Here is a 22,107-nt window from a genome sequence, read left to right as displayed (position 1 = left end):
AACAGGTAGGCTTTGCAAATTGAGGCAACCTGGACAAATGTTGGGATTTTATTAGACTGTCTGATATGTGAAACTTCACTCTGTCTTAATTTTCATGTTTCAAAGATCCAGGTTCAACTCAAGGTCAATTATAGTGTTTATAGAATCAAAGTAAGGTGCACATGTCTGTCTGAATTCTAAAAGGGGTCAAGCCAGATCCGATTTTTGTGGTCAAATGCAGTTTTTCTTCATACATGTAGTAAGTCCTTTTTCTAAAAAGACTGTCATCAAATTATTCTGTGAAGGTCAATTAAAGAGACAAGACAATAGTTTCATCATTTATTGGGTAAAAATATCATAAATAAATGTTCATAAAATGGCAGATAAAAAGTAGGTATATAAATTGCTGCAACCTATTCTACTTATTTAACAGTATTGTGTAGTGATTACCTCTATCAAAAGTAACATTAACAAAAATCCATGAAAAACTTAAATAATAAACAGAAATATGTATGTACAGAAGTCATGTGATTAAAGTTTTGATTAGAATCATTACCCTGATTGGTTACTATTAGTTATTAATGTAAGCTCTTTGCTCATTGTTGAAGGCCTTACGGTGATCTAGAGTTGTTAATTTCTGTGTCATTTGGTCTCTTGTGGAGAGTTGTCTCACTGGCAATCATACCGCATCTTCTTATTTTTATATTCATACAAACAAATGAATTGAGAAACACGGGTATATTTTCTTACAAGCAGGTGAATTGAGGAACACTGGTAATTTACCCTAGCAACACAAATAGAGGAACACAGCTATTTTACCCTAGTAACAGAAATAAGGGGATATAACTTACAAAATATTCTATATATTCCAATGCTCTGTTTACCCTGACACTCTGCATACCCATTTGTTCTAAATATGCCAATGCTCTATATATTCCAATGCTCAATATACACTAATACTATGTACCCCCATGCTCTATTTACCAAAATACACATCTATTTTTATTCATATTGAAAATTGACATGACAATGCAACAAGATCAAAATCTAAGTTTTTCAATTATCTGAGCATTATCAGAACTTTAGTAAGTTTAAATATGTTACCCTAAAATTAAGTTTACTGTTTAACAATTTTGATATGTTCATAAATTGAAGAAATCATGTTTAACCAAAAGAAAAATCCTTTTTTATCAGTTAATGTGGGATGAGTATTGTAGGTAGATGAAGCAAGTGAAGGTTTCAAATAGTGGCAAGATGACAAGTAATATAAAAGTAAAAAAAAAAAACAATTATGGTTCTCTGAGGCTCAGATTTTATGTTGGGGTACAGAGAATGTGTATGGCATTCACAAAAGTTGTCAAATAATAGAAAAAAAACTACATTTATTAACCCCACGGTCAATTCAATAACCAAGGAATGGAATGTAACTAAGGGAAATCTAGGGCTTATCATCTACAGGAAGCCATGATATCCAGATATTTATGTAATATCACTTCAATAATCCTTTTTATGGGGTTTTATATTTTACAAAAATAAATTGTTCAAAATAGAGTATTTATTAAAAAAATCTGGTGTATATATTGTTTTTTTTTATGAACTCATGGTTTTTTTTATCAAAATTTCTCCAACCATCAACAATACTAAATTATTTGTCACTACACTTTTCTTTCTATCCCATGATTTAACCCTTAGTTTTCAATATCTAAAACATTGACTAATGATTATGAGAATTTTAAAGATTTACATATTACCATGTACACTGTTATATTAACTTTTCAGTAACAGGAAACAACAAATCAACAAATTCAAATTGCACTTGAGAAATGAATAACAGGAAGATTTTATCCAGAACTTTGTGTTGTGGATGTAACAGCATTGTTTTTGGGTGGTGTGTCTTTGTGTGAAAATGCTCCAGCACCATAGGCTATCAATATTGCTATAATTATAACAATTACTACGCCTACAAGGACAAGTATTAACATCATCTTGGTATTCTTCCACCAATACTTTCTTTTGATTCTTCTGGCAGTTTTTTGGAATGTGGCAGCCTGAAATGAGCAAAAAATATTACTAACCCAGATTTTCACTTTGTTGGAATCTGTTCTACAGTTTTTTTTTAAATTTTGGATCTCTCTAAATTTATTTTGTAATTGTCACATTGATAAATTTAAAAATATTTATGCAACTGAGTTTCATGTTCATAGAAATAAGAAGATGTGGTATGAGTGCCAATGAGACAACTCTCCATCCAAGTCACAATGTGTAAAAAGTAAACAATTATAGGTCAAAGTACGGCCTTCAACACGGAGGCTTGACTCACACCGAACAGCAAGCTATAAAGGGCTCCAAATGCCTATTAAGCAAATATATTGAAAAACTGAATAAAACAAGTATTCTGAGATTATTGCATGGCAATACAAAGTCCCCAACCTGTTAATAATTCATTGTACTGCAAGAAAATGCTAACTTGATCTATAACTTGTCATGGTGTAAACTATATAACAAATATCAAATCATTATCATCAAGCATGACAGAAAAAAGTGTGGAAAACTGATTATTTGAGTGAATTTTCTAAGTTCAAGGACAATAACTCTGCACAAAAACATCAGACGAGAACAAAAATTCAAAACGCGATCTGTAACTTATTATGATAAAACTATATACCAAATATCAAATCAATATCTTTAAGCATGAAGAAAAAAAGTGTGGAAGTCTGATTTGTCTGGACAGACAGACAGACATACGAAGTGCAAACCTAAAGTCCCCTTCGACTTTGTTGGTAGGGCAGTGATGCAACTAATCGTCGGACCTGTTGGACCTGGGGGCAGAATTTTAGAGGGTCCGGCAAATGACGTCTTTGTGTCAGACCCAATGAACGACAAATATTTTTACTGTTTGGGGCCGTCAAAATTGAAATTTCTGTTGGTTCTTGTAACATTGGCTTCCAAATTAATAATTAATATATATGTAGTTGAAAGGCATTGAAACCGAAAGTTCTAAATGACACATTTATTGCCGGTAATAGGTAAACGTGCTGATGTAAACATATTTCGATCTTCTTTGCGTTTATCCAATTAGCGTAAGTCATGTGATAGCCTGGCATCCTGACCCAATTTAATACTTCCTAGCAGTGAGCCAGGATCCCAGGCTAATCATGTGATCATAATTATTTTTGTATTTCTAGGGACTTATAATTACACATAGCAATGAAAACGAAAGTAAATTTCCGGTAAAAATATTGAGTAGAAGCATGTTTCAGCTTCTTTTTGATAGCTGAGGGATAATTCTGATGATTACAAGACTCAGCAAGTGTTATCAGATGCGTTCCTCAGACGCACGGTTCATGCAATGGCACAGACTGAAAACCATGCGTCCATGGCGCAAATAAGTCGCCATAACGAGAACATTGTTAGTATGAAAAAACAAGTTTCGTCTCCATATGACACATCAGTGGTGCATGAACAGTTGGAACAATAGATGGCCAAATCAATTATGTAGTTGAAAAGCACTGAAAACCAAAAGTTCTATTAAGGAACAACTAATGTCGTAATGACTAGATTTAAGTAAATTATAAAATTAAACAAAAACAACTATTATTTTAGTTTTCTAAGAGTGTTTTTTTCTTCATTTTAGTTAATGTATGAACATATTTATTCGTTTTGACGTACAAATGTAGCTTGCCACTGTCTTTGTTTTTTATCTAATTGTTCTTATGCCAATTATTGGCGTAAGAACAATTAGATTATCTTGTGTCAAACTTTGACAGTCAAAGTACTCCTGTGAGGAATAACTCTTGGGTCATCATTTATGTATTAATATATAGAATTAACTACAATGTTTATGAATATGAATCACATATTACAATAATATATAACAAAATGAAAATTATTCAAAAGCGTTTCATTTTATTTTTGAGTGAAAATATAGGTCTGGCAAAAATTTTATGGGTCTGGCAAAACTTACTACCCTGTTTGCATCTCTGGTAGGGGACTAAAAAGCAAAGCTAAATTTTACATTACTAGTAATCTCTGGCAATCCTTTCATGTTTCTTTCTGGTTATAAAGCAGATATTGTTTTTCATATTAGGCATTTTATGTATAAAATTATGAATAATATTAAACAGTTAACTAACCTTATACATTCACGGATTGACCAGCTTTCACTTTTAAAATATTTCTACTCTGATATAATATCTTCAATTTTCATAGCTTTTTTATCTCAATGAAATGGTAACATATTTTGAAAGAGTGATGTCAGCTTAAAACAGAAAAAGGAATGAGAGCTTTCAAATGATAAAGACATTCCTAAATGAGGAAAGATTCAATGCAAGCTAACTTTCAACTTTACTTAACCTTGACCTTTGAACTTACACTAGCTTCTAAATCTTCTGTTTTATCAACTAAATCATCCAACTTTTCTCCTCTATCTAGAACTCTTTCAATATTCTGTGTCATCACATCTTTAACTTCATCAACTTGGGATCTCAATTTGGCAACATTGTCTGATTTGGAATACCTCTCCTTCAATAAAAACAGTAAAAATAAAAAATTACTTAAACAACAAAATAAAATAAAAACCCAAAGGTTCCCATGAGCCTGGATCATCCATCTAGTAAACATATGCCATTTTGATATACATGTAAATAATTTCAGGATAAAACAAAATTGTTGGCAAAAGTCTTGATCAATGAAATGATTAAAATTCTCTCTTTTCTTTATCATTTCAAAAATGCTAAAAGTTTATAAAAATCAACATTAAAGGGCAATAATTCCATTATCTAATTGTCTGACAGTTTTGACAGTTTTAAATGCACCTTGGTATCTTCTCTTTCTGTCTGTCTAAAGTGTCATTTCTGAAGAAAATATTCACAAGTCCAACTGTCTCAACTGGATTCATTTAAACCAGCACGATTATGGTTAATATTTATTTTATGGTCAAACTGTGTAATTCCTAACAAAAATGCATTTTGTTGATGTGCTATGTATATAATTCTATGTTGCTGAAGTTACAAGTTTGGTGAAATTATAGATACTTGTGAGACAATTAAAAAATAGATTTTAACTATATCCTTACACATTTTACATACTCTCCCATCACACCAATTGCTTCAATGCTATAGCTTATAAGTGTTTGATAATTTCTTTCCTGAATTGCTTCATTAAAAATTAAATGGTTAATAAAACATTCAAATTAATACAGATGACACTATTATCATTGGCAGTGTACAGGTTCCTTCCTATATAAATTAAGTAATTATATATGCTTTTTATATCTCAATCTTATAATTTGTTCTGTAAGGGGAATAACTCAAATTTGTTTACCTGTTTAGGTAGATCATATGCTTAAATTGCTGATCATTTTTGCTGTTATTCAGTTTTTGTCTGTCCGTAATAATTTTCAAAACAATAGGAAAAAATACACTAATTGGAACAAAATTGACATTTTAGGGAAACAACTCCCTAAAGTCATACTAGCATTTTTGTAGATCTTGTATTCTAACAGTTTCTGTATATATTAAAGTTTTCAAGATATTTAGCAACAAGAATATGTGTCCGTAGGACATCCTGGCTTGCTCTGACTCATATTTCTATGTTCACTGAACCATGAAATCTGGGTCAAAACCCTAATTAGGCATATACATGTACATGTATCAGAAAAAGTTCACACTAATATGAACAAGTGTACTATGTTTGAATTTAATGTGACCACAAATACATGGTCAAATACCTTAAACCAAACCTTAAAACCTGAGTTGGACCAGACTGACTAACAGATGGATACATACATAAACTTTCATATAAAAATACTGAACTTGGACAAAATATATTCATAAAGGGCAATAACTCTAATCTAGTGTCAATTGATGATTTCAATTACTGTAAATTCAGAAGTTATTGCGAGGTTTTTATTAATGCGAATAATGCGATTGAGGGAGTATCGCAATAATTAGAACTCACATTCTGATATCTGATATAAATAACTGTATGCAGATTTTCCTGCAAGCGCAATAATTAATCTCGCATTTTTGTCCTTTCCACAAAAATCGCAATAATAAATTCACGCAATAATTTCTGAATTTACAGTATATTGGTATTCTTGTAGATTTTGTTTAAATTTGCTGATCATGTTTGCTGTTTACAGTTTTTGTCCATCTATATTATAGTTTACAAAATAATAGGAAAAAATACAATTATTTGTCAAAAATCATCCTTTAAAGACAATGACCCTCTGACAATTTTGGTAGACATGGTGTAAAGATTTTAGAAAATTACTTGTATTTCTACCTTATATTTCAGTCAAATGAACTGAATTATAATCCATAAACTATGATCTAGACTTACAGATTTACCAGTTAAAGTTAAGTGTAAATTGGTTCAGAAATTTTGTTTAAGATCTTTAAAAATGTCAACGACAGATGACAATGGTCTCCAAGAGATGGCAACAACTTTCATGTCCTTAAATTGCCAATTGAATAAAATAAATAAATGATGTGGTAGTACTGTAAATGAGACAGCAACCACACAATGTAATTTATCAAAAAAGAGTTTTTGTATATCAACACATCAACCTACCATTTCTTGTGCTAGTTCCATGCTGAATTCACTATCTAAGTCATGACTTTCAGCACTGACTGCTCTCATAGCAATAGTCCCACCTTGGAACTTTCTTTTGATCTATAAATAACAATTAAATAAATATATACAGACGTTTCCTGGGAGGCATTTCATTCAAAAATAACATGGCTTCAGACTATTCTTAAATTTTAGAAAATGAACTTTTCATAGTTTTCTCCTGTGCATAGGATTTAAACTTTCTACACGTATTAAAGTTACAAGTACAACAGCAATGGGCTTTATTAAAAATAAGCAGTTGATATATAAGACATCATAACCTCAATAAATGAATTTGTAAAAATCACAGGAAATGAGTACTTATAACATGTATTAGTTTGTGAATAAAATTTCTGTATTAAAACAGTTCCTCTATTTTAAATAAATGTGCTCTATCATTTAATAGGAAGAAATACGTAAAAAAATGTTGAAAGATTTATATCTGAGAATATCTTTAACTTAGCTTTATAGATTACCAGTATTAAATATATTCATCTGTATTGTGTTACACAATAAAACAAACAATTACTTAAGATACAGACCTGAGTCTGTAAAAAACTTAAACTAGGATATGTAATTCAAAAAATCATAATTGCATAGATATAAGAAGATGTGGTATGAGTGCCAATGAGACAACTCTCCATCCAAGTCAAAATTTATAAAAGTAAACCATTATAGGTCACAGTACGGTCTTCAACACGGAGCCTTGGCTCACACCGAACAGTAAGCTATAAAGGGCCCCAAAAAATTACTAGTGTAAAACCATTCAAACGGGAAAACCAATGGTCTAATCTATATAAAAAACGAGAAACGAGAAACACTTATGAACCACATCAACAAACGACAACTACTGAACATCAGATTCCTGACTTAGGACAGGTGCAAACAAATGCAGCGGGTTTAAACGTTTTAATGGTACCAAACCTTCACCCTTTTTCTGAAACAATAGTGTAACATCACAACATAGAAAGACACACTATAAAATATCAACTGAAATAGCTTAACTCAATCAAAGGACATATTAACACCATTGAACATACACTGAACAAATAAATTTGACCTATGACACAATGTAATACAAAATGTACAAAATAAATAAACTAAGGGAAGAATAATAAAAGTAACATGTTATATCGGTAAGAAATGTTAAACAATTTAAGAAAAACAATATGCTCGAACAAAAATACCATCCATTTGCAATAACTTTAAACACAGGTAAATGAAAATAATTTTGTTGTTAGGTATACCTGTACAGTACCAATAGAGAAAGGAAATATTTTTACAAAATAAATAATTTTGAATACAAAATAAGTAAACTAAGGGAAGAATAATAAAAGTAACATGTTATATCGGTAAGGAATGTTAAACAATTAAAGAAAAACAATATGCTCGAACAAAAATACCATCCATTTGCAATAACTTTAAACACAGATAAATGAAATTAATTTTGTTGTTAGGTATACGTGTACAGTACCAATAGAGAAAGGAAATATTATTACAAAATAAACAATTTTGATGTTCATAGTACGAAGTGAAAATTTATATTTATACCAAACACTTATCAAAGCTGGTATATAGACCAGATATAACCCTGAATAACATTAAATAACAAAAAAGCAATACAATTAGTATCAACAGGTCAAATAAACAAGAAAGTACGATTTGAGAGTACTCGCAGTAACTGACAGCTAGTTAAAAGCCAAAACAATTAATAATAAAAAATCATGCATCAGAGACTAAAATCAACTAAAACACATCACAGGGATTTAGTATTTTAACGTCATGGACAGTCAAAGAAGACATGACTAGTGCAATGCCAAAAATAAATGTATCGACAGACAGTAGGATAGTTAGGAGTTTAACCTCTTTATAGATCTAAACGAACGTGGGTGTGTCTTTATACATCCCACTTGAAAAAAATACAAATTTAGTTATGTTTTAATTTGCTGATGACAAAATCGATATTAGTGCCAATGTAAACTATATTCAAAGATCTAATTACAACATTGGTAAGATAACCTTTACTAATAAGCCTGTTTAAAGGTTCGATGAGTTTACACGGATCACATAGTGATTTCCGCGCTTTAAGTACAATATTACCGTAAAATTTAGGATGTGAAATACCGTTTTTTATCAGTTTTCTACAAGTACAGCCAAATTTACTAATCAAATCTTTGTATCTATGAAAGAACTTAGCAAAAGTTTTACGTAATTTATGGTAACGAAATCCTTGATTTAATAATTTACCAGTGATGCATTGATTACGTTCGTTAAAATCTATGACATCACTACACACACGGGAATAACGAACGAGTTGGGATATATATACACCGTATGATGGAGCCAAAGGAACATCGCCGTCTAAAAAAGGAAAATTAACAATAGGGAATGAAAAATCGTCTCTTTTGTCGTAAATTTTCGTATGGAGTTTTCCTGTAGAGATTGAAATGTCCAAATCCAGAAAAGGACAACTACTGCTGTTTATGTTAGATTTAGTTAAAGTAAGTTCTATTGGGTAAATTTAGGTAGTATATTTAGAGAACTCTGGATTATTTAACGAAAAAATATCATCTAGATAACAGAAGGTATTGTTGAATGTATCAACCAAATGTAACAATGACGTGTCTTTACTGAGTTTGGTCATAAACTGAGATTCATAGCAATACAGGAATAAATCTGCTATTAAAGGGGCACAGTTAGTGCCCATAGGAATACCTACTACCTGTCGATACATTCTATCGCCGAAACGTACATATATGTTGTCCAGGAGAAAATTTAAAGCTTCAATCATATCTTCACATTTCCAGTAAGTGTATCTAGCATACTTTCCTTTTTCGTTACAGAAAAAGGCTTTAAACGAGTTACAGCAAATAAATTTGTAATGAGATTTTTCAAAAGACCATTTAATTAAATATGAAAACTTTTTCTTGATAAGATTGTGTGGAAGTGTAGTATAGAGAGTAGAAAAATCATAACTGTCAACAGAATTAAAAGGACCATCAAAAGCATGTATTTTATCTAAAACCTAAGAATTTTTAACACTCCAAAAATAATTAATACCATTATTTTCATAAGCTTTATTACAAAAGTTAATAACAAGTTCTTTGATAGTAGTAAGGGAGGTAGTTAGAAGCACTGATAGATTAGTAGTAGAACACTTACTAGATGCGGAGATGAAACGGAATTTAAATGGTTTTTTGTGCAATTTAGGTAACCAGTACATAGTAGGGACTTTCAAATGTTCGGAAGAGGCCTTAAGCTGGGTAGTGGCAGTGATATGCTTGTTTACAATTTGACTCTCTGTGGAGCGTACCGACCTGAATGTAGATGAATTTGTAATTTCGTTTTGGAGAACTTCCGTGTAGTATATGCGTCACACCACCACTACATTATTTGCTGCTTTGTCTGCCGGTACGAACACAAACCGCTTTGCGAGTACTTGGAGTTTATTTTTTATTCTGGAAATGGGAATATCATGGACCCTATTACTAATTTCAGAATTGTTTTCAAAATGAGATATACGAATATTAACAGTATTCATAATTTTATTCAAATAACTGTCTAGAGATTTTTTATCAGATTTTTCACATTTACACCAATTTTTACAGTAGACAGACAGAGCCTCTTTAATGATCTGACGACACTGTTTCCAATCTATTTTAGATGGAGGACGATATTTCGGTCCTTTCTTAAGAAAAGTTATGACCTCACGGTCTTCGACGATGTTGAGGTCTCCTGTAAGGACATGACCATAGGGAACATATCTAAAACTAGATGTTTCACAATCTCAAGTGGAAGGAACATTATTTTCTATATTGACGTCTGATGTAACTGACGTATAATTAAAAATCAAACTTCTGCTGGTTTTTTTTATAAGAATATGAAATAATAGGTGGTTCTATATTATCAAAATATGGAGGTATTTGGCTTTGGATGGTAGAGTCATTGAAAATACTAGATAAGTTAATAAAATTAATACCTCTATTTATATATTTTAATTTAAGAAAATGCCGTTTATGATTTTCAGGTTTATCGATACTAGGAAATAGCCTATGATGACAAAAGGCTGTAATAATACGGGTGTATTCATACATTGGGCTAAAAAAAGAAATTGTATCACACTCCAGAAAAATAGCATATAATTTACTTATTGGTATCTGACCCAGTTTGCATAATACTTGATGTCTGCCATTATTTTTTATTATAGATAACAGATCAGCAAGTGTATAATTTATACGATGTTTAATACGTTGATTACGGTTTTTGCGTTTGCCATGAGACCTTTTATTTCTAAGTCGTTTATCGACAATATTAATGACATCGATTGAAGTTTTAGTTATGTTCCCCTGTCCTAATATTTTGTCATTAAGACCGAGAGGATAAGCTGTTTGAAGTCTTTTTATCCAAAATAATTCACGAACTTCACGTGATTTTTCAAATTGCTTGTGTGATTCTCCTGGTTGTTTCTGAATGGTTTCAAGTGGTTGGAATTTAATAAATTTTAGATTGTGATTATGCTTATCTAAATGTTGATATATCAAACTTTTGAATTTTTTAGGTCTACGAAAGCGGTAAAGGTGTTCTTGATTTCTTTTGTAATACGCTCGTCCCGTCTGTCCCACATATTGAATACCACACTTAGGTTGGGTTCAAGTTACCACATATATAAGGTTTTGAGTTTTTCAGGTAATGTCACAGGAAAAGGAGAGCGAAAAAGCTCTCCCGTTCACTGTTGACCGTACAGTATTTTTCGAAGTTAATCTAAAACAGGTTAGTCACTTTTTGGCATTGCACGGGAAAATTTGTGGATATCCATGCAAGGCTTTCAAAAAATATAAATATTGCAAAAAAATCTGAAAAATTTCACTTATGGCATCACTTTAATGAAATCTCAGTAAATTTATTATGTCAAGTCTTAGCTAATATTTATATTTTTTGAAAGCCTTTCTTCTAAAGTTTAAAAGCTACAACTAGCAATTGTATCATATAGTTTAGAAATTTTTCCATGAACTAACAAGGCCAAATAAACCCAAAAATGAATCTTCTGTTTACAGCACTTATCCTACAAAATTTCATAAAAGAATGTAGATTTTTTTCACAAAGATGTACTGGGCATGCTTTCAATTTGATCATAAAAAGGTCTATAATATAAACAAAAAAGATTTGCATCATGTAAAGTATATGATAATGGTAAGTACGTCAAATAATTGAAATAAAAGCACAAAAATACCTCAGCTAAGAAATTATAAGACTGTTGTTTTCCAAACTCTGGTTTAGCTGCACATAAATAAATAATACCATTGTCTACCACACAGTGATACAAATAACTACAAAATAATTGGTACAGTTAGATATATGATAAGAACAAAATCTCCAAGCAATGGCAAAATAAAATCATATTCAACATCTATTTCTTTATATCTAAATATGTTATATGAACAGGAAAAATAAATTCTTAAAGATTCAGATTCTGAATTTAAGATAAAAATATCTTGGAAAGATGAAAAAGTCATAGTACAAGATTAATTAACAAAAATTTGAAATTGCTGCTTGGAAATGATGCTTTCAAAATTTAAAAATGTACTTCTCTTAAAAATATTTCAAACTCATCATGCAACATTTTTCAAATTAATAAAAACATTGCAAAAAGTGTCATTTTATAGTATTTGTACTTATTCAGTATATCATATATTGTATCAACAGGCAAAGACTTATAACTGTCATAAGGAAAAATATTCATTTATATGTTTCGGAGTTTAGTGTGACATCCATTTTCTATGAACCAGTACACATTTTTGTTTAGGGGCCAGCTGAAGCTTGCCTCCGGGTGCGGGATTTTCTCACTGTGTTGAAGACCCATTGGTGGCCTTGGGCTGTTTTCTGTTCTTTGGTCGGGTTGTTGTCTCTTGGACACATTCCCGTTTCCATTCTCAATTTTATTTAATCTATTGTTATTGTCTTTCCATATCTCATTCTGTGTACTATTCAAATTTGAAAATTGTAATTTTAAGGTACTGGTATGCCATATTGTTCATTTCAAATGCAGAAATTTTAACAGATATTATGAACATTGGGTATGTTACTAGCTAAAAAGACACAAAAATAATCTTATGTGAGCATATTTCCAGAAAATTCAATAGGCAGTGTTCTGATTAGGTAATTCAAAGTCATCTAAATATGACCTCTACCAGATTAATCAAATTTTCATGTCACATACTGTAAATTCATTATTTTCGTTGGTACTCATTTTCGTGGATTAAGGAAAACTTGTCAAGAATATGATAACACGCTCATAGGGCATTTATCTGATATCTGTTCATTGATATTTAATTTCGTGGTTTTGCTGAAGTCTGCATACAATCCTATAGAAAATTTGTCATTCATTGAACATTTAATTTGGTCCACCTGTATCCACAAAATCCACGAAAATAGTTACCCAACGAATAATAATGAATCCACAGTACCATGGCCAGTAAAAGAAAGAAATAATTGATATGATTTTAATCAGTTTGACGAAAAGGTTATCTTGTCTGTCCCCTGATCACTCCTCATTTTCTTTAGTGGCAAATTCCCTATTTCTTTTTCTTATTTCAATGTCACTGGTGGAGCAGGATCTGAGTCCACCCCATGTTTTGAAGGAGTTAATGTTGCTCAATCATTATTCTATGCGTAGTGTTTTGAGGACTGCTGTTTGTCTTTGTTTTTCTCAGTTGGTCATGACATTTTCTGTCATTCTTTAACTTATGGTTATTTCCCCTTTGAATGATCTTTCTCTTTTCAAAATTTGCGAGATAATTCATTGATAGTCTTATTTTTGAACTATTTATGCCTACTGTAAGTTAATCAATAAACAATTAAACACGCACTTCATTGTAATTTGACAATGACAGTTAGTTAACATGGTTAAAATCCCATTTCAGTTAAAAGTAATACAAAATATCAGTAATTTGGATCAGACTGATTTTGAATTTTTTTTTATAGAGAATATCATTTTGTTATGGTCTGATATTCATGTATATGAGGTGAAAGGAAAATAAACTCAAATCACATATAAACAAGGAATTATTTGAATCTGGAATAATTTTAATTTCTGGAAAATTGATAAGAATTTATGATGAAAACTAACACAGTTAAGGAGGGTTAGCCATGCATGCATGGCTAATGAGGGTTAGTAAGGCGTGCATGGCTAACCCTGTTTAGTTTGGTTAGTTTTCATCATACATTTCTTATCAATTTTCCGGAATTCAAAATTATTGCAGAATTCAAATAATTCCTTGTTTCTAATAGTGCATCAAACACACATGCATTTTGTAACACAACACTGAACAATTACAACATCTTTATAAAACAATATTACCACATGATTTATCCATCTCATCAAAAGTAGGCACTGTCAAACATAATAATCAGGAACTTTCTGAATATTGGTATAATGATTATGCTGTTCATGTTAAAAGTCTTTTGGAAATGAACAATGTATATAGATATAAGAAGATGTAGTATGAGTGCCAATGAGACAACTCTCCATCCAAGTCACAATTTGTAAAAGTAAACCATTATAGGCCAAAGTAATGTGTACAGATTGAAATAAAAAGTCAAAGTTTGTTATTGTTAATCTGATTAAAATACAGATCACTAGACACGCTTTGTTTACAAGGATCTGATCACACTCCATTTTACTCTCTGTTCTGGTAATCATTGCATCAGCCAAGGAAGTTTCAACTTTCATATTTTTGAAGGTGTTCATCATCACATTATTTTTTTACAAATACAAAACTAAAAAGTTAGTCTGCCCTGTCTGAGGCAAGACAGATGGCACTAGCAAAGTTATAATTTGCATACAGAAAGAATTACCTGCTAGATTTGTATGTTGTCTTTCCATCATTCCTTGTAGGAATATTGGGTAACATGGACACAACTTCATTCTCAAATGATCCTTGAGCATTTGATTGGCTGCAGAGAATGGTTGTACCACGTGCAACACAACTATATAAGATTGTCATCTGAAATTATAAAAGACCACAGCTCAAAAGGGGTCCAGTTAAGATCAGATGATGACTGAAATACCTCAACAGAAAAGATCTGGTGTGTATTTTGTTAAAGCCTGGGATCCTTGCCATGCATCCACTTCCTAGACCTATTTTGTAATATCTCAGATGGTAATGCAACACTTTCAATGTTTTCCGTTCAAACTCGGATATGTAATTAGGATCCAGTCTCCCCTTGTGACCTATCTACAACCACTATTGACACCCATTTATCGAAAAGGCAGTAACATTTAATGTGTAATTTAATGTGTAATAAACACCTATTGAGCACTCCCCTTCTCATGTGTAACCTCTAATGGTCTATTCATATCATAAAAAGTTTATTTTTAAAACACATGCTTAATTATCAAACAAACCTTATTTCCAGTTTTTTATCTGTGTGTTGTAAAAAAAAAAACCCAAGGAAATGTATTGAATTTGAGAATGAAACATATAAATATAAGTAAAAATCTTATCAGCAAATATGTTACAATGTACTGGGGTTTTTATCTCACTTCCGGATTACAACAAGACCAATTAACACATGTCCCATTTACCAGTATTTGTACTTATTGTATAGTTTATGTTAAAATCATTTTGTGCATGAAATTAGCATACTTTTCGATCAATTTGTGTTTCAGATATTGGTGAAAGTGGGTGGTGTCATCCTTCTCAATAAATCCGAGGTATTCTGAACAAGTTTCACTTTTGGTTTCCCTACTGTCAAAGGACAGGACAGAGAAGTTCCGAGAACAGAAATGGCGGGAATTCGATAGATGCTGAGGATGGAAGATTGTTATACTGTACACTGTTGTTTGTAGCAAAAATATCGGCCAATTAAATAACAATGAGCATAAACAGATTAACGAAATAAGAAAATTGAATTTAACACACACACAATAATTTGAAGTATCCTGATCGGGCGTGTTTTTTTGTTCTTCGGTAGTGAGCCAGAAGAGGTCCATTTCTGTTTTTTTTTGCATTTGGAAGATCTTCTGTCTCTCTTCTCCCTCTTCCTTTTAAATATGTAGTTTAGACAGCAGAGGCACATAACAAACATGGCATCGCTTAGTCTAAATGTCATTAATAAATTTATGAATGCAGATTAGTTAGTAGAATGTGAGCTGTGTGATAACAGTTTTTTTTTGGTGTGTCAGCCTTAGTAGGACATCCCTATACGGACAATAAGCTGGATAAATATAAGAACTAGGGCGTGTTTTATTGGTCTCTTCTGCACATCTCCAGAATGTCTTCTGGTGAAGAGTTTAAAAAAATGAATCTGGACCTCTTCTGGAGATATTCTACGGAAGATCAATAAAACAAAAATTCAATTTGCCGTCGAATATAGCTGATTTTTGTTATGTTGGATGACATAAATGAAGTTTACGATGATTTTATAGAAAATTAAGATACGTCCGGTAGACATGACTGCAAGTGTGCTCTGTTCGTGACATTTTTCTTTGTTCATTCCTCTAACTCAATTTTGCTAGACAAATCTGTCTTAAACCCCCACTATTTGATTTTTAAGAATAATCTTAGACTGCACAAAAATTCGTCAATGTTTTGTCTCGAATATGATCAAAAAGGACATCTTGTCTATCCAATTTTTTTAAAGTAACCAAACTGGATTATTTTTGTATAAAGCAAAGATATCGGAAAGGTCTCAAAATCATTTTCTCTGATGGTCCTTGAAGAAAATCTTCTGCTCCTAACTATTATTTCTATTGCAAAATGTCGATGGTCAAAACCTTCGGACCACCACTTTTCAAAAATATTCCTTGTATATGTATCAATATGCAAGTATACAATGTATACCAGACATTTCTCAGACTGTTTTTTTTTTCTTTTTTTTTAATAAATCCGTTGGTTGTGTACTGATTGATACTTCAGTCTGGGAGAACAAGATTTATTTCAGTACTAGTTGTTAATTATTAGCTTTGAACAAACTTCCAGTAATTGCAAATACTCTTATTTCGGTGCTTTGTGTCTTTTGTCTTAATGTAAGTTTTTTTGTGTGTGTCTCGTACCGATCTTTGGAGTTAATTTAATTGCAATTGGTTTGTGCAGGTTGTTCTTATATCTTGTACTGTTACACCACAGTCCCAGCTTCGGGAAGGACTGAGCGCTCACAAACATGTTCTTGTACTGTTACACCACTGTCCCAGGTTACTTAGGGGGCGGGTTGGACCGGATCCTTCTAACATGTTTAACCCCGCCACATTCTGTATGTATGTGCCTGTCCCAAGTCAGGAGCCTGTAATTTAGTGGTTGTCGTTTGTTGCTGTGTTACATATTTGTTTTTCGTTCATTTTTTTGTACATTAATTAGGCCGTTAGTTTTCTCGTTTGAATTGTTTTACATTTGTGATTTCGGGGCCTTTTATAGCTGACTTTGCGGTATGGGCTTTGCTTATTGTTAAAGGCCGTACGGTGACCTATAGCTGTTAATTGCTGTGTCATTTGGTCTCTTGTGGAGGGTTGTCTCATTGGCAATCTTCATTTTTATATCAACCCTGCCATATTCTTTTGTGCCTGTCCCAAGTCAGGAGCCTATAGTTTAGTGGTTGTCGTTGGTTCATGCCTCGACTCATATTTGATATTTTGTAAATTATTTTGTTATGTAAAATTAGGCCGTTAGTTTTTTCGTTTGAATTGTTTCTCACACTTTTCACGTCGGGCCTTTTATAGACGACTTTTACAGTATCGGGTTTTGTCATTGTTGAAGGCCTTAATTACGGTTGTCTATAATTGCTTACACCCACTTCATATTTGAAATCCGGTGGATAGTTTCCTCATTAGAAATCATACATCTCTTCGTTTTTATATTATATACCTGACTTTTAAACTCGTGTTTTCCTGAACCGAGTCCTGAACATGCATGACATATTTGTCACTGGGCGTTACAAATTAGCAACAAACAATCAATCAATTTAAACTTGTGTTAAATAAGAAGAAAACCCATTTGATATTTATTCATTTATTGTGGTGGGGGACAGGAGGATTTCATATATGAATATAGTTGCCTGGTTAGAGCTGAAAAATAGGCATAAGTAGCGACAGATTAAAAAAGTTAATAATGCCCTCTTCCCTTCCCCATCCTTCATCTATAAATTTAAACTGACCACCACGGAATAGCCCAACTTAGTGTTGAAAGTAGCGTTAAACAATAATCAATCAAAATCCCTTCCCTAGAATATCAAATAGTCGTCCCTTAACTGTTATTGTCCGTGTAGTTCTTATATTTATCCAGCTTATCGTCCTACATGGATGTCCTACTAAGACTGTCATACCATAAAAACGTTTATAACACAGCTCACATTCTAATATATCTGCATTCATAAATTTATTAATGTCATTTAGACTAAACGACGCCATGTTTGTTATGTGCCTCTTCTGTCTAAACTACCCATCAAAAAAGAAGAGGTGGAAGAGAGCCAGAAGATCTTCTCTATTCAAAAAAACAGAAATGGACCTCTTCTGGCTCACTACCGAAGAACAAAAAAACACGCCCCTACACAGACAATAGCAGTGAGGGGACGACTATTTGATATTCTGGGGAGGGGGGTGCAGGAGGATTTTTTTGCGGATTTATTATTCATTTTAATCTGCCGCTAATCATGCCTATTTTTTCACCTCAAACCTGGTCATCATATTCATATTTAAAATCCTATTGTCGCAACCCCACCACAAAAAAAAATATCAAATGGTTTTACCCTTATTTAACACAAGTTTAAATTGCTTGATTATTGGTTGCTTATTTTTAACGTCCAGTGACAAATATTAGGCAACCGTAAGGCCTTCAACAATGACAAAAGCTCATACCGTATAGTCTGCTATAAAAGGCCCTGACATGAAAGAAAATATTTCTCTTAATAAAATGTCATTTATTCTAGTAATTCTTTTATTAATTTAAAAAGTTGTATATTCCAGTATGTTGTTTTTCCAGTTGCAAGAATAAATAAGTTTATCCAATTTTGAACAGTCATTGACAGTAGAAGAAATGGTTGATGTCGTTTTTGCAGAGAATATGATGTCATTGCAAGCAATTCTACAATTCCAGGAAGTTTTGAAAGAAAAACTATGATCAATGAGGTATGGACAATCATCAGATTTATGAATCACACTTTTCATGCCCCTGCCGTAGCGGAGGGGGCATTATGTGTTACCCTTGTCCGTCCCGTCCGTCCATCCTCAAAATTAGTTTCCATTCTCTTAACTTTAGTTTGCCTCAACCAAATGTTATAAAACTTATACACAATGCTTATTACCACAAAACACAGATCAAGTTCGAAATTGGGTGGCGTCACTTTTACCATTCATGAGTTATGTCCCTTTACAAACATAAAAATTGCTGTATTTTTCGTTTCCTTTCTCTTACTTTAGTTTGCCTCTTCCAAATGTTATAAAATGTATACTCAATGCTCATTACCACAAAACACAGATCAAGTTTGAAATTGGGTAGAGTCACTTTTACTGCATGAGTTATGCCCCTTTATAAGCATAAAAATTGCAGAATTTTTCATTTCTATTCTCTTACTTTAGTTTGCCTCAACCAAATGTTATGAAACTTATACACAATGCTTATTACCACAAAATACAGATCAAGTTCGAAATAGACTATTTTCATATTACCGACTTTTGACTCCGGATTATATAATTTGTTGACTGGTTGCCTTGGACATCATGGTACTCGGTAAGGTAAGAGTGACCAAAATAAGTAAAACCAAACATATAATCGGTGTTATTTGAGGGGAAAGTTTACTGTTTTCCGATGATTTTGTAGTGAAAAAAAATGTTAATCAGGTAATTTCCCCCCAAAATTGTACCGATTGAACGCTTGGTTTTACTTCTTTAGCTTGCTCTTACCTGACTTGGTACCATGATGTCCAAGGTAACCAGTTGACAAATTATATAATCCGGAGTCAAAAGTCGGTAATATGAAAATAGTCTATTGGGAGGCATTACTTTTACCGTTCATGAGTTATGCCCCTTTATAAACATAAAAATTGCTGAATTTTTTGGTTTCCTTTCTACTTTAGTTTGCCTCACCAAATGTTATGAAACTTATACTCAATGCTTATTACCACAAAACACAGATCAATTATGAAATTGGATAGCGTCACTTTTACTGTTCTTGGGTTATGCCCCTTTATAAATGGAAAAATTGCTAAATCTGTCGTTTCCGTTTTCTAACTTTAGGTTGCATCAAACAAATGTTATGAAACTTATACACAATGCTTATAATCACAAAACGGTCTTAACTACGGTACATGAATTCTGCATCTGTATGTGGAAGTTGACTCATGCATATTTACAAGCAGGGGCATCTGTGGCCCATAGACACAGTCTCCATTTATTTGAAAACCATTTTCCCATTACATGCTCATGCAAGGTGACCTATAGTTGTTTACATTCTCATCTTTGGTCTCTGGTGGTTAGTTCACTAGTAGGCAATCACAATGCAGCTCCTTGTTTTTATATGCTTGTAGGTTTCGGTTTTAATTCAACTGGCTAAAGGAGCACAAAGGTGTTTATCATCTCATCTGTCTAAAACTTTTCTAAAAATATTCTCATAAACTGCTTGGCAGATGAAAGTCAAATTTTGCCTGAATCTGACATTGTAATGGGATGGTTTATTTTAAATTTCATAGAACGATGAGATGGGCTGTCCTTATTTTAAGTGGAATATAGGGACTTAGTGCGCATATTTTGTAGTTTGTAACTATACTGAATCTGAATGATTATTGGTATGTATGTGGTAATTATACCCCAATTTAAAAAAGTGGGGTATACTGTTTACCTCTGTCTGTCTGTTAGTCCGTCCTTCTGTCCCATTAATATTTTTCGTCGCATCTTTCTTAGGAACTACATCATAAGGATTTCTGAAATTTGGTTTCAGGGTTTATATAAGTCAGCTATACCGTGTGATGCGTTTTCAGATTCATCACTCAACAACTTCCTGGGCAGGCGGGGGTATCATCAGTGAACAGTAGCTCACAGTTTCACTTATGATGTGAACTTTAAAAAATATGTGTAATGTTAAGATTTTGACACAGATTTAATGGTTCACTGAACATGAAAATGTGATAATGTGTGTGGGACATTGTGTCAAATATCTTTGTTTCCTATTAACTTGAAAACTTTTTACAATAGATTAACAAATACTGTAGGCAGCACAAATGATGTACATTACATGACCTTTTAGAAATGCCAAATGAGAGCATCTATTGACTCTTAATGGGAGTTATAACCCTTAATTTACAGTCTTTTGACAACTATAAAAATAAACAAAAACTGTAAACACCAAAATTTATCAGGAATATTTATCAATTGAATTAATAAGAAACACTGATCACCAGATTGAAACATAAGAATAAAATAAATGTGACAAGTAAGCAAATATGCCTTTGCTGTCAACTGAAATCACTGACTTACATGCATAGGGCCATTTCAGTATTTTAGAATGCACCACAATAAGAGAGTTTATTGGTGGACTTTGGAAGCTGAATACATGACAAAATCTTCTAACTTTCCATCATAGTGTATCATACAATTCTAGAGGAAGAAAGAATCTTAATAAATATATCTGTTTCAACAGTAAGTGAAAATATTTATTGACAATACCTTAATTGCTTTAATCAGCAATGTCACAGAGATGTCATATTTATCAGGGAAAACTGCTGGTATTTTATTGTACAAGATTTAAGGTTGATTTGGTTGTCTTTTCATTTCTTTTTGACCAATTATCTAACTGTTTCTGTCCATTAATACAGGTAGAAGTAGGATACCAGGAGAATGGCAGTTTTATGTAAAGCAAACTTCATAGTTCTATGGAATATAATATCCAACAGTTGCCTCCCTTACCACACATTATGGTTTACTTGCAAGGAATAATTAGGTTTGGAAAGATTAATTAAGTGTAGTAGTAAACAGTTATTTTAATAAGATTCTTTATGTCTTCTTAATTAAAAATGCATTTTATGAATATAAAATAAAGCAGGTATACTTCAGTGTTGAAAATAAGTTTCTAATTAAGTAGGAACGTAGAGAAGAAAATTAAACACACATGATAGGAGTATTTATAGAAAATGCTTACAAACTCCAAGGTTTTATCAATGACTTTGTAACAAATTTGTACTGCCTAGTATATACTTTGATTAAAAAAAGTTGATGGATTTAGAATGCAAGGAGCGTTGTGTTGTGGTAATATTAGTAATGAAGTGAAGATCAATTTGAAAGAACAGATAAGGAGGCCAAAATAAAAAAAATACGTGTGTTCAGGATTTCCTTGCGTAATATATTTTTTATGCATTAGAATGCCTACCCTAAGTTTTTGGAAGTAAATTCTGACAAAAATGGCAAGTCTCCCCATTACAGTGACGATCATTTGAATTGGAGCAATAAAAAAGTAATAAATTCCACTTACCTTCCCTTATTTTTTTAAGGGAAAAAGTTGAAACACACATGTGTTTTGCCTGGCCTTAGATAAA

The 22,107-nt window shown here is 32.2% G+C and overlaps 1 protein-coding gene across 2 annotated transcripts; it reads right to left on the bottom strand.

Annotated features, from left to right (window-relative positions):
* Nucleotides 1-305: 305 nt before the first annotated feature.
* LOC127707563 (vesicle-associated membrane protein 7-like) lies at nt 306-15,344 on the bottom strand. Of its 2 annotated transcripts, none has more exons than XM_052212161.1 (6): nt 15,237-15,344; nt 14,446-14,594; nt 11,822-11,918; nt 6,553-6,654; nt 4,351-4,500; nt 306-2,027 (listed from the first exon to the last, which is right to left on the bottom strand). In XM_052212161.1, exons 2-6 carry the CDS (start codon nt 14,592-14,594, stop codon nt 1,821-1,823), a joined length of 705 nt encoding a protein of 234 aa, XP_052068121.1. In that variant the 5' UTR covers nt 15,237-15,344; the 3' UTR covers nt 306-1,820. The 2 variants fall into 2 exon arrangements, with proteins under 2 accessions (XP_052068121.1, XP_052068122.1); XM_052212162.1 differs by lacking the exon at nt 15,237-15,344 and adding an exon at nt 14,996-15,122.
* Nucleotides 15,345-22,107: the final 6,763 nt, after the last annotated feature.

The sequence above is a fragment of the Mytilus californianus genome, unplaced genomic scaffold (genome assembly GCF_021869535.1).
Source record: "Mytilus californianus isolate M0D057914Y unplaced genomic scaffold, xbMytCali1.0.p SCAF_7, whole genome shotgun sequence".
NCBI classification, from domain to species: Eukaryota; Metazoa; Mollusca; class Bivalvia; order Mytilida; family Mytilidae; genus Mytilus; species Mytilus californianus.
This window is presented reverse-complemented; position numbering and strand designations above follow the sequence as displayed.

Excerpts from the sequence above, each read along its gene's own strand:
- LOC127707563 (XM_052212161.1), bottom strand. The coding sequence starts at position 14,594 with ATGACAATCTTATATAGTTGTGTTGCACGTGGTACAACCATTCTCTGC. Across the intron at positions 11,919-14,445 it reads ACAACATACAAATCTAGCAG|TTATTTGTATCACTGTGTGG; the intron begins GTAATTCTTTCT and ends ATTATTTTGTAG. Across the intron at positions 6,655-11,821 it reads CTTATAATTTCTTAGCTGAG|ATCAAAAGAAAGTTCCAAGG; the intron begins GTATTTTTGTGC and ends TGTTATTTATAG.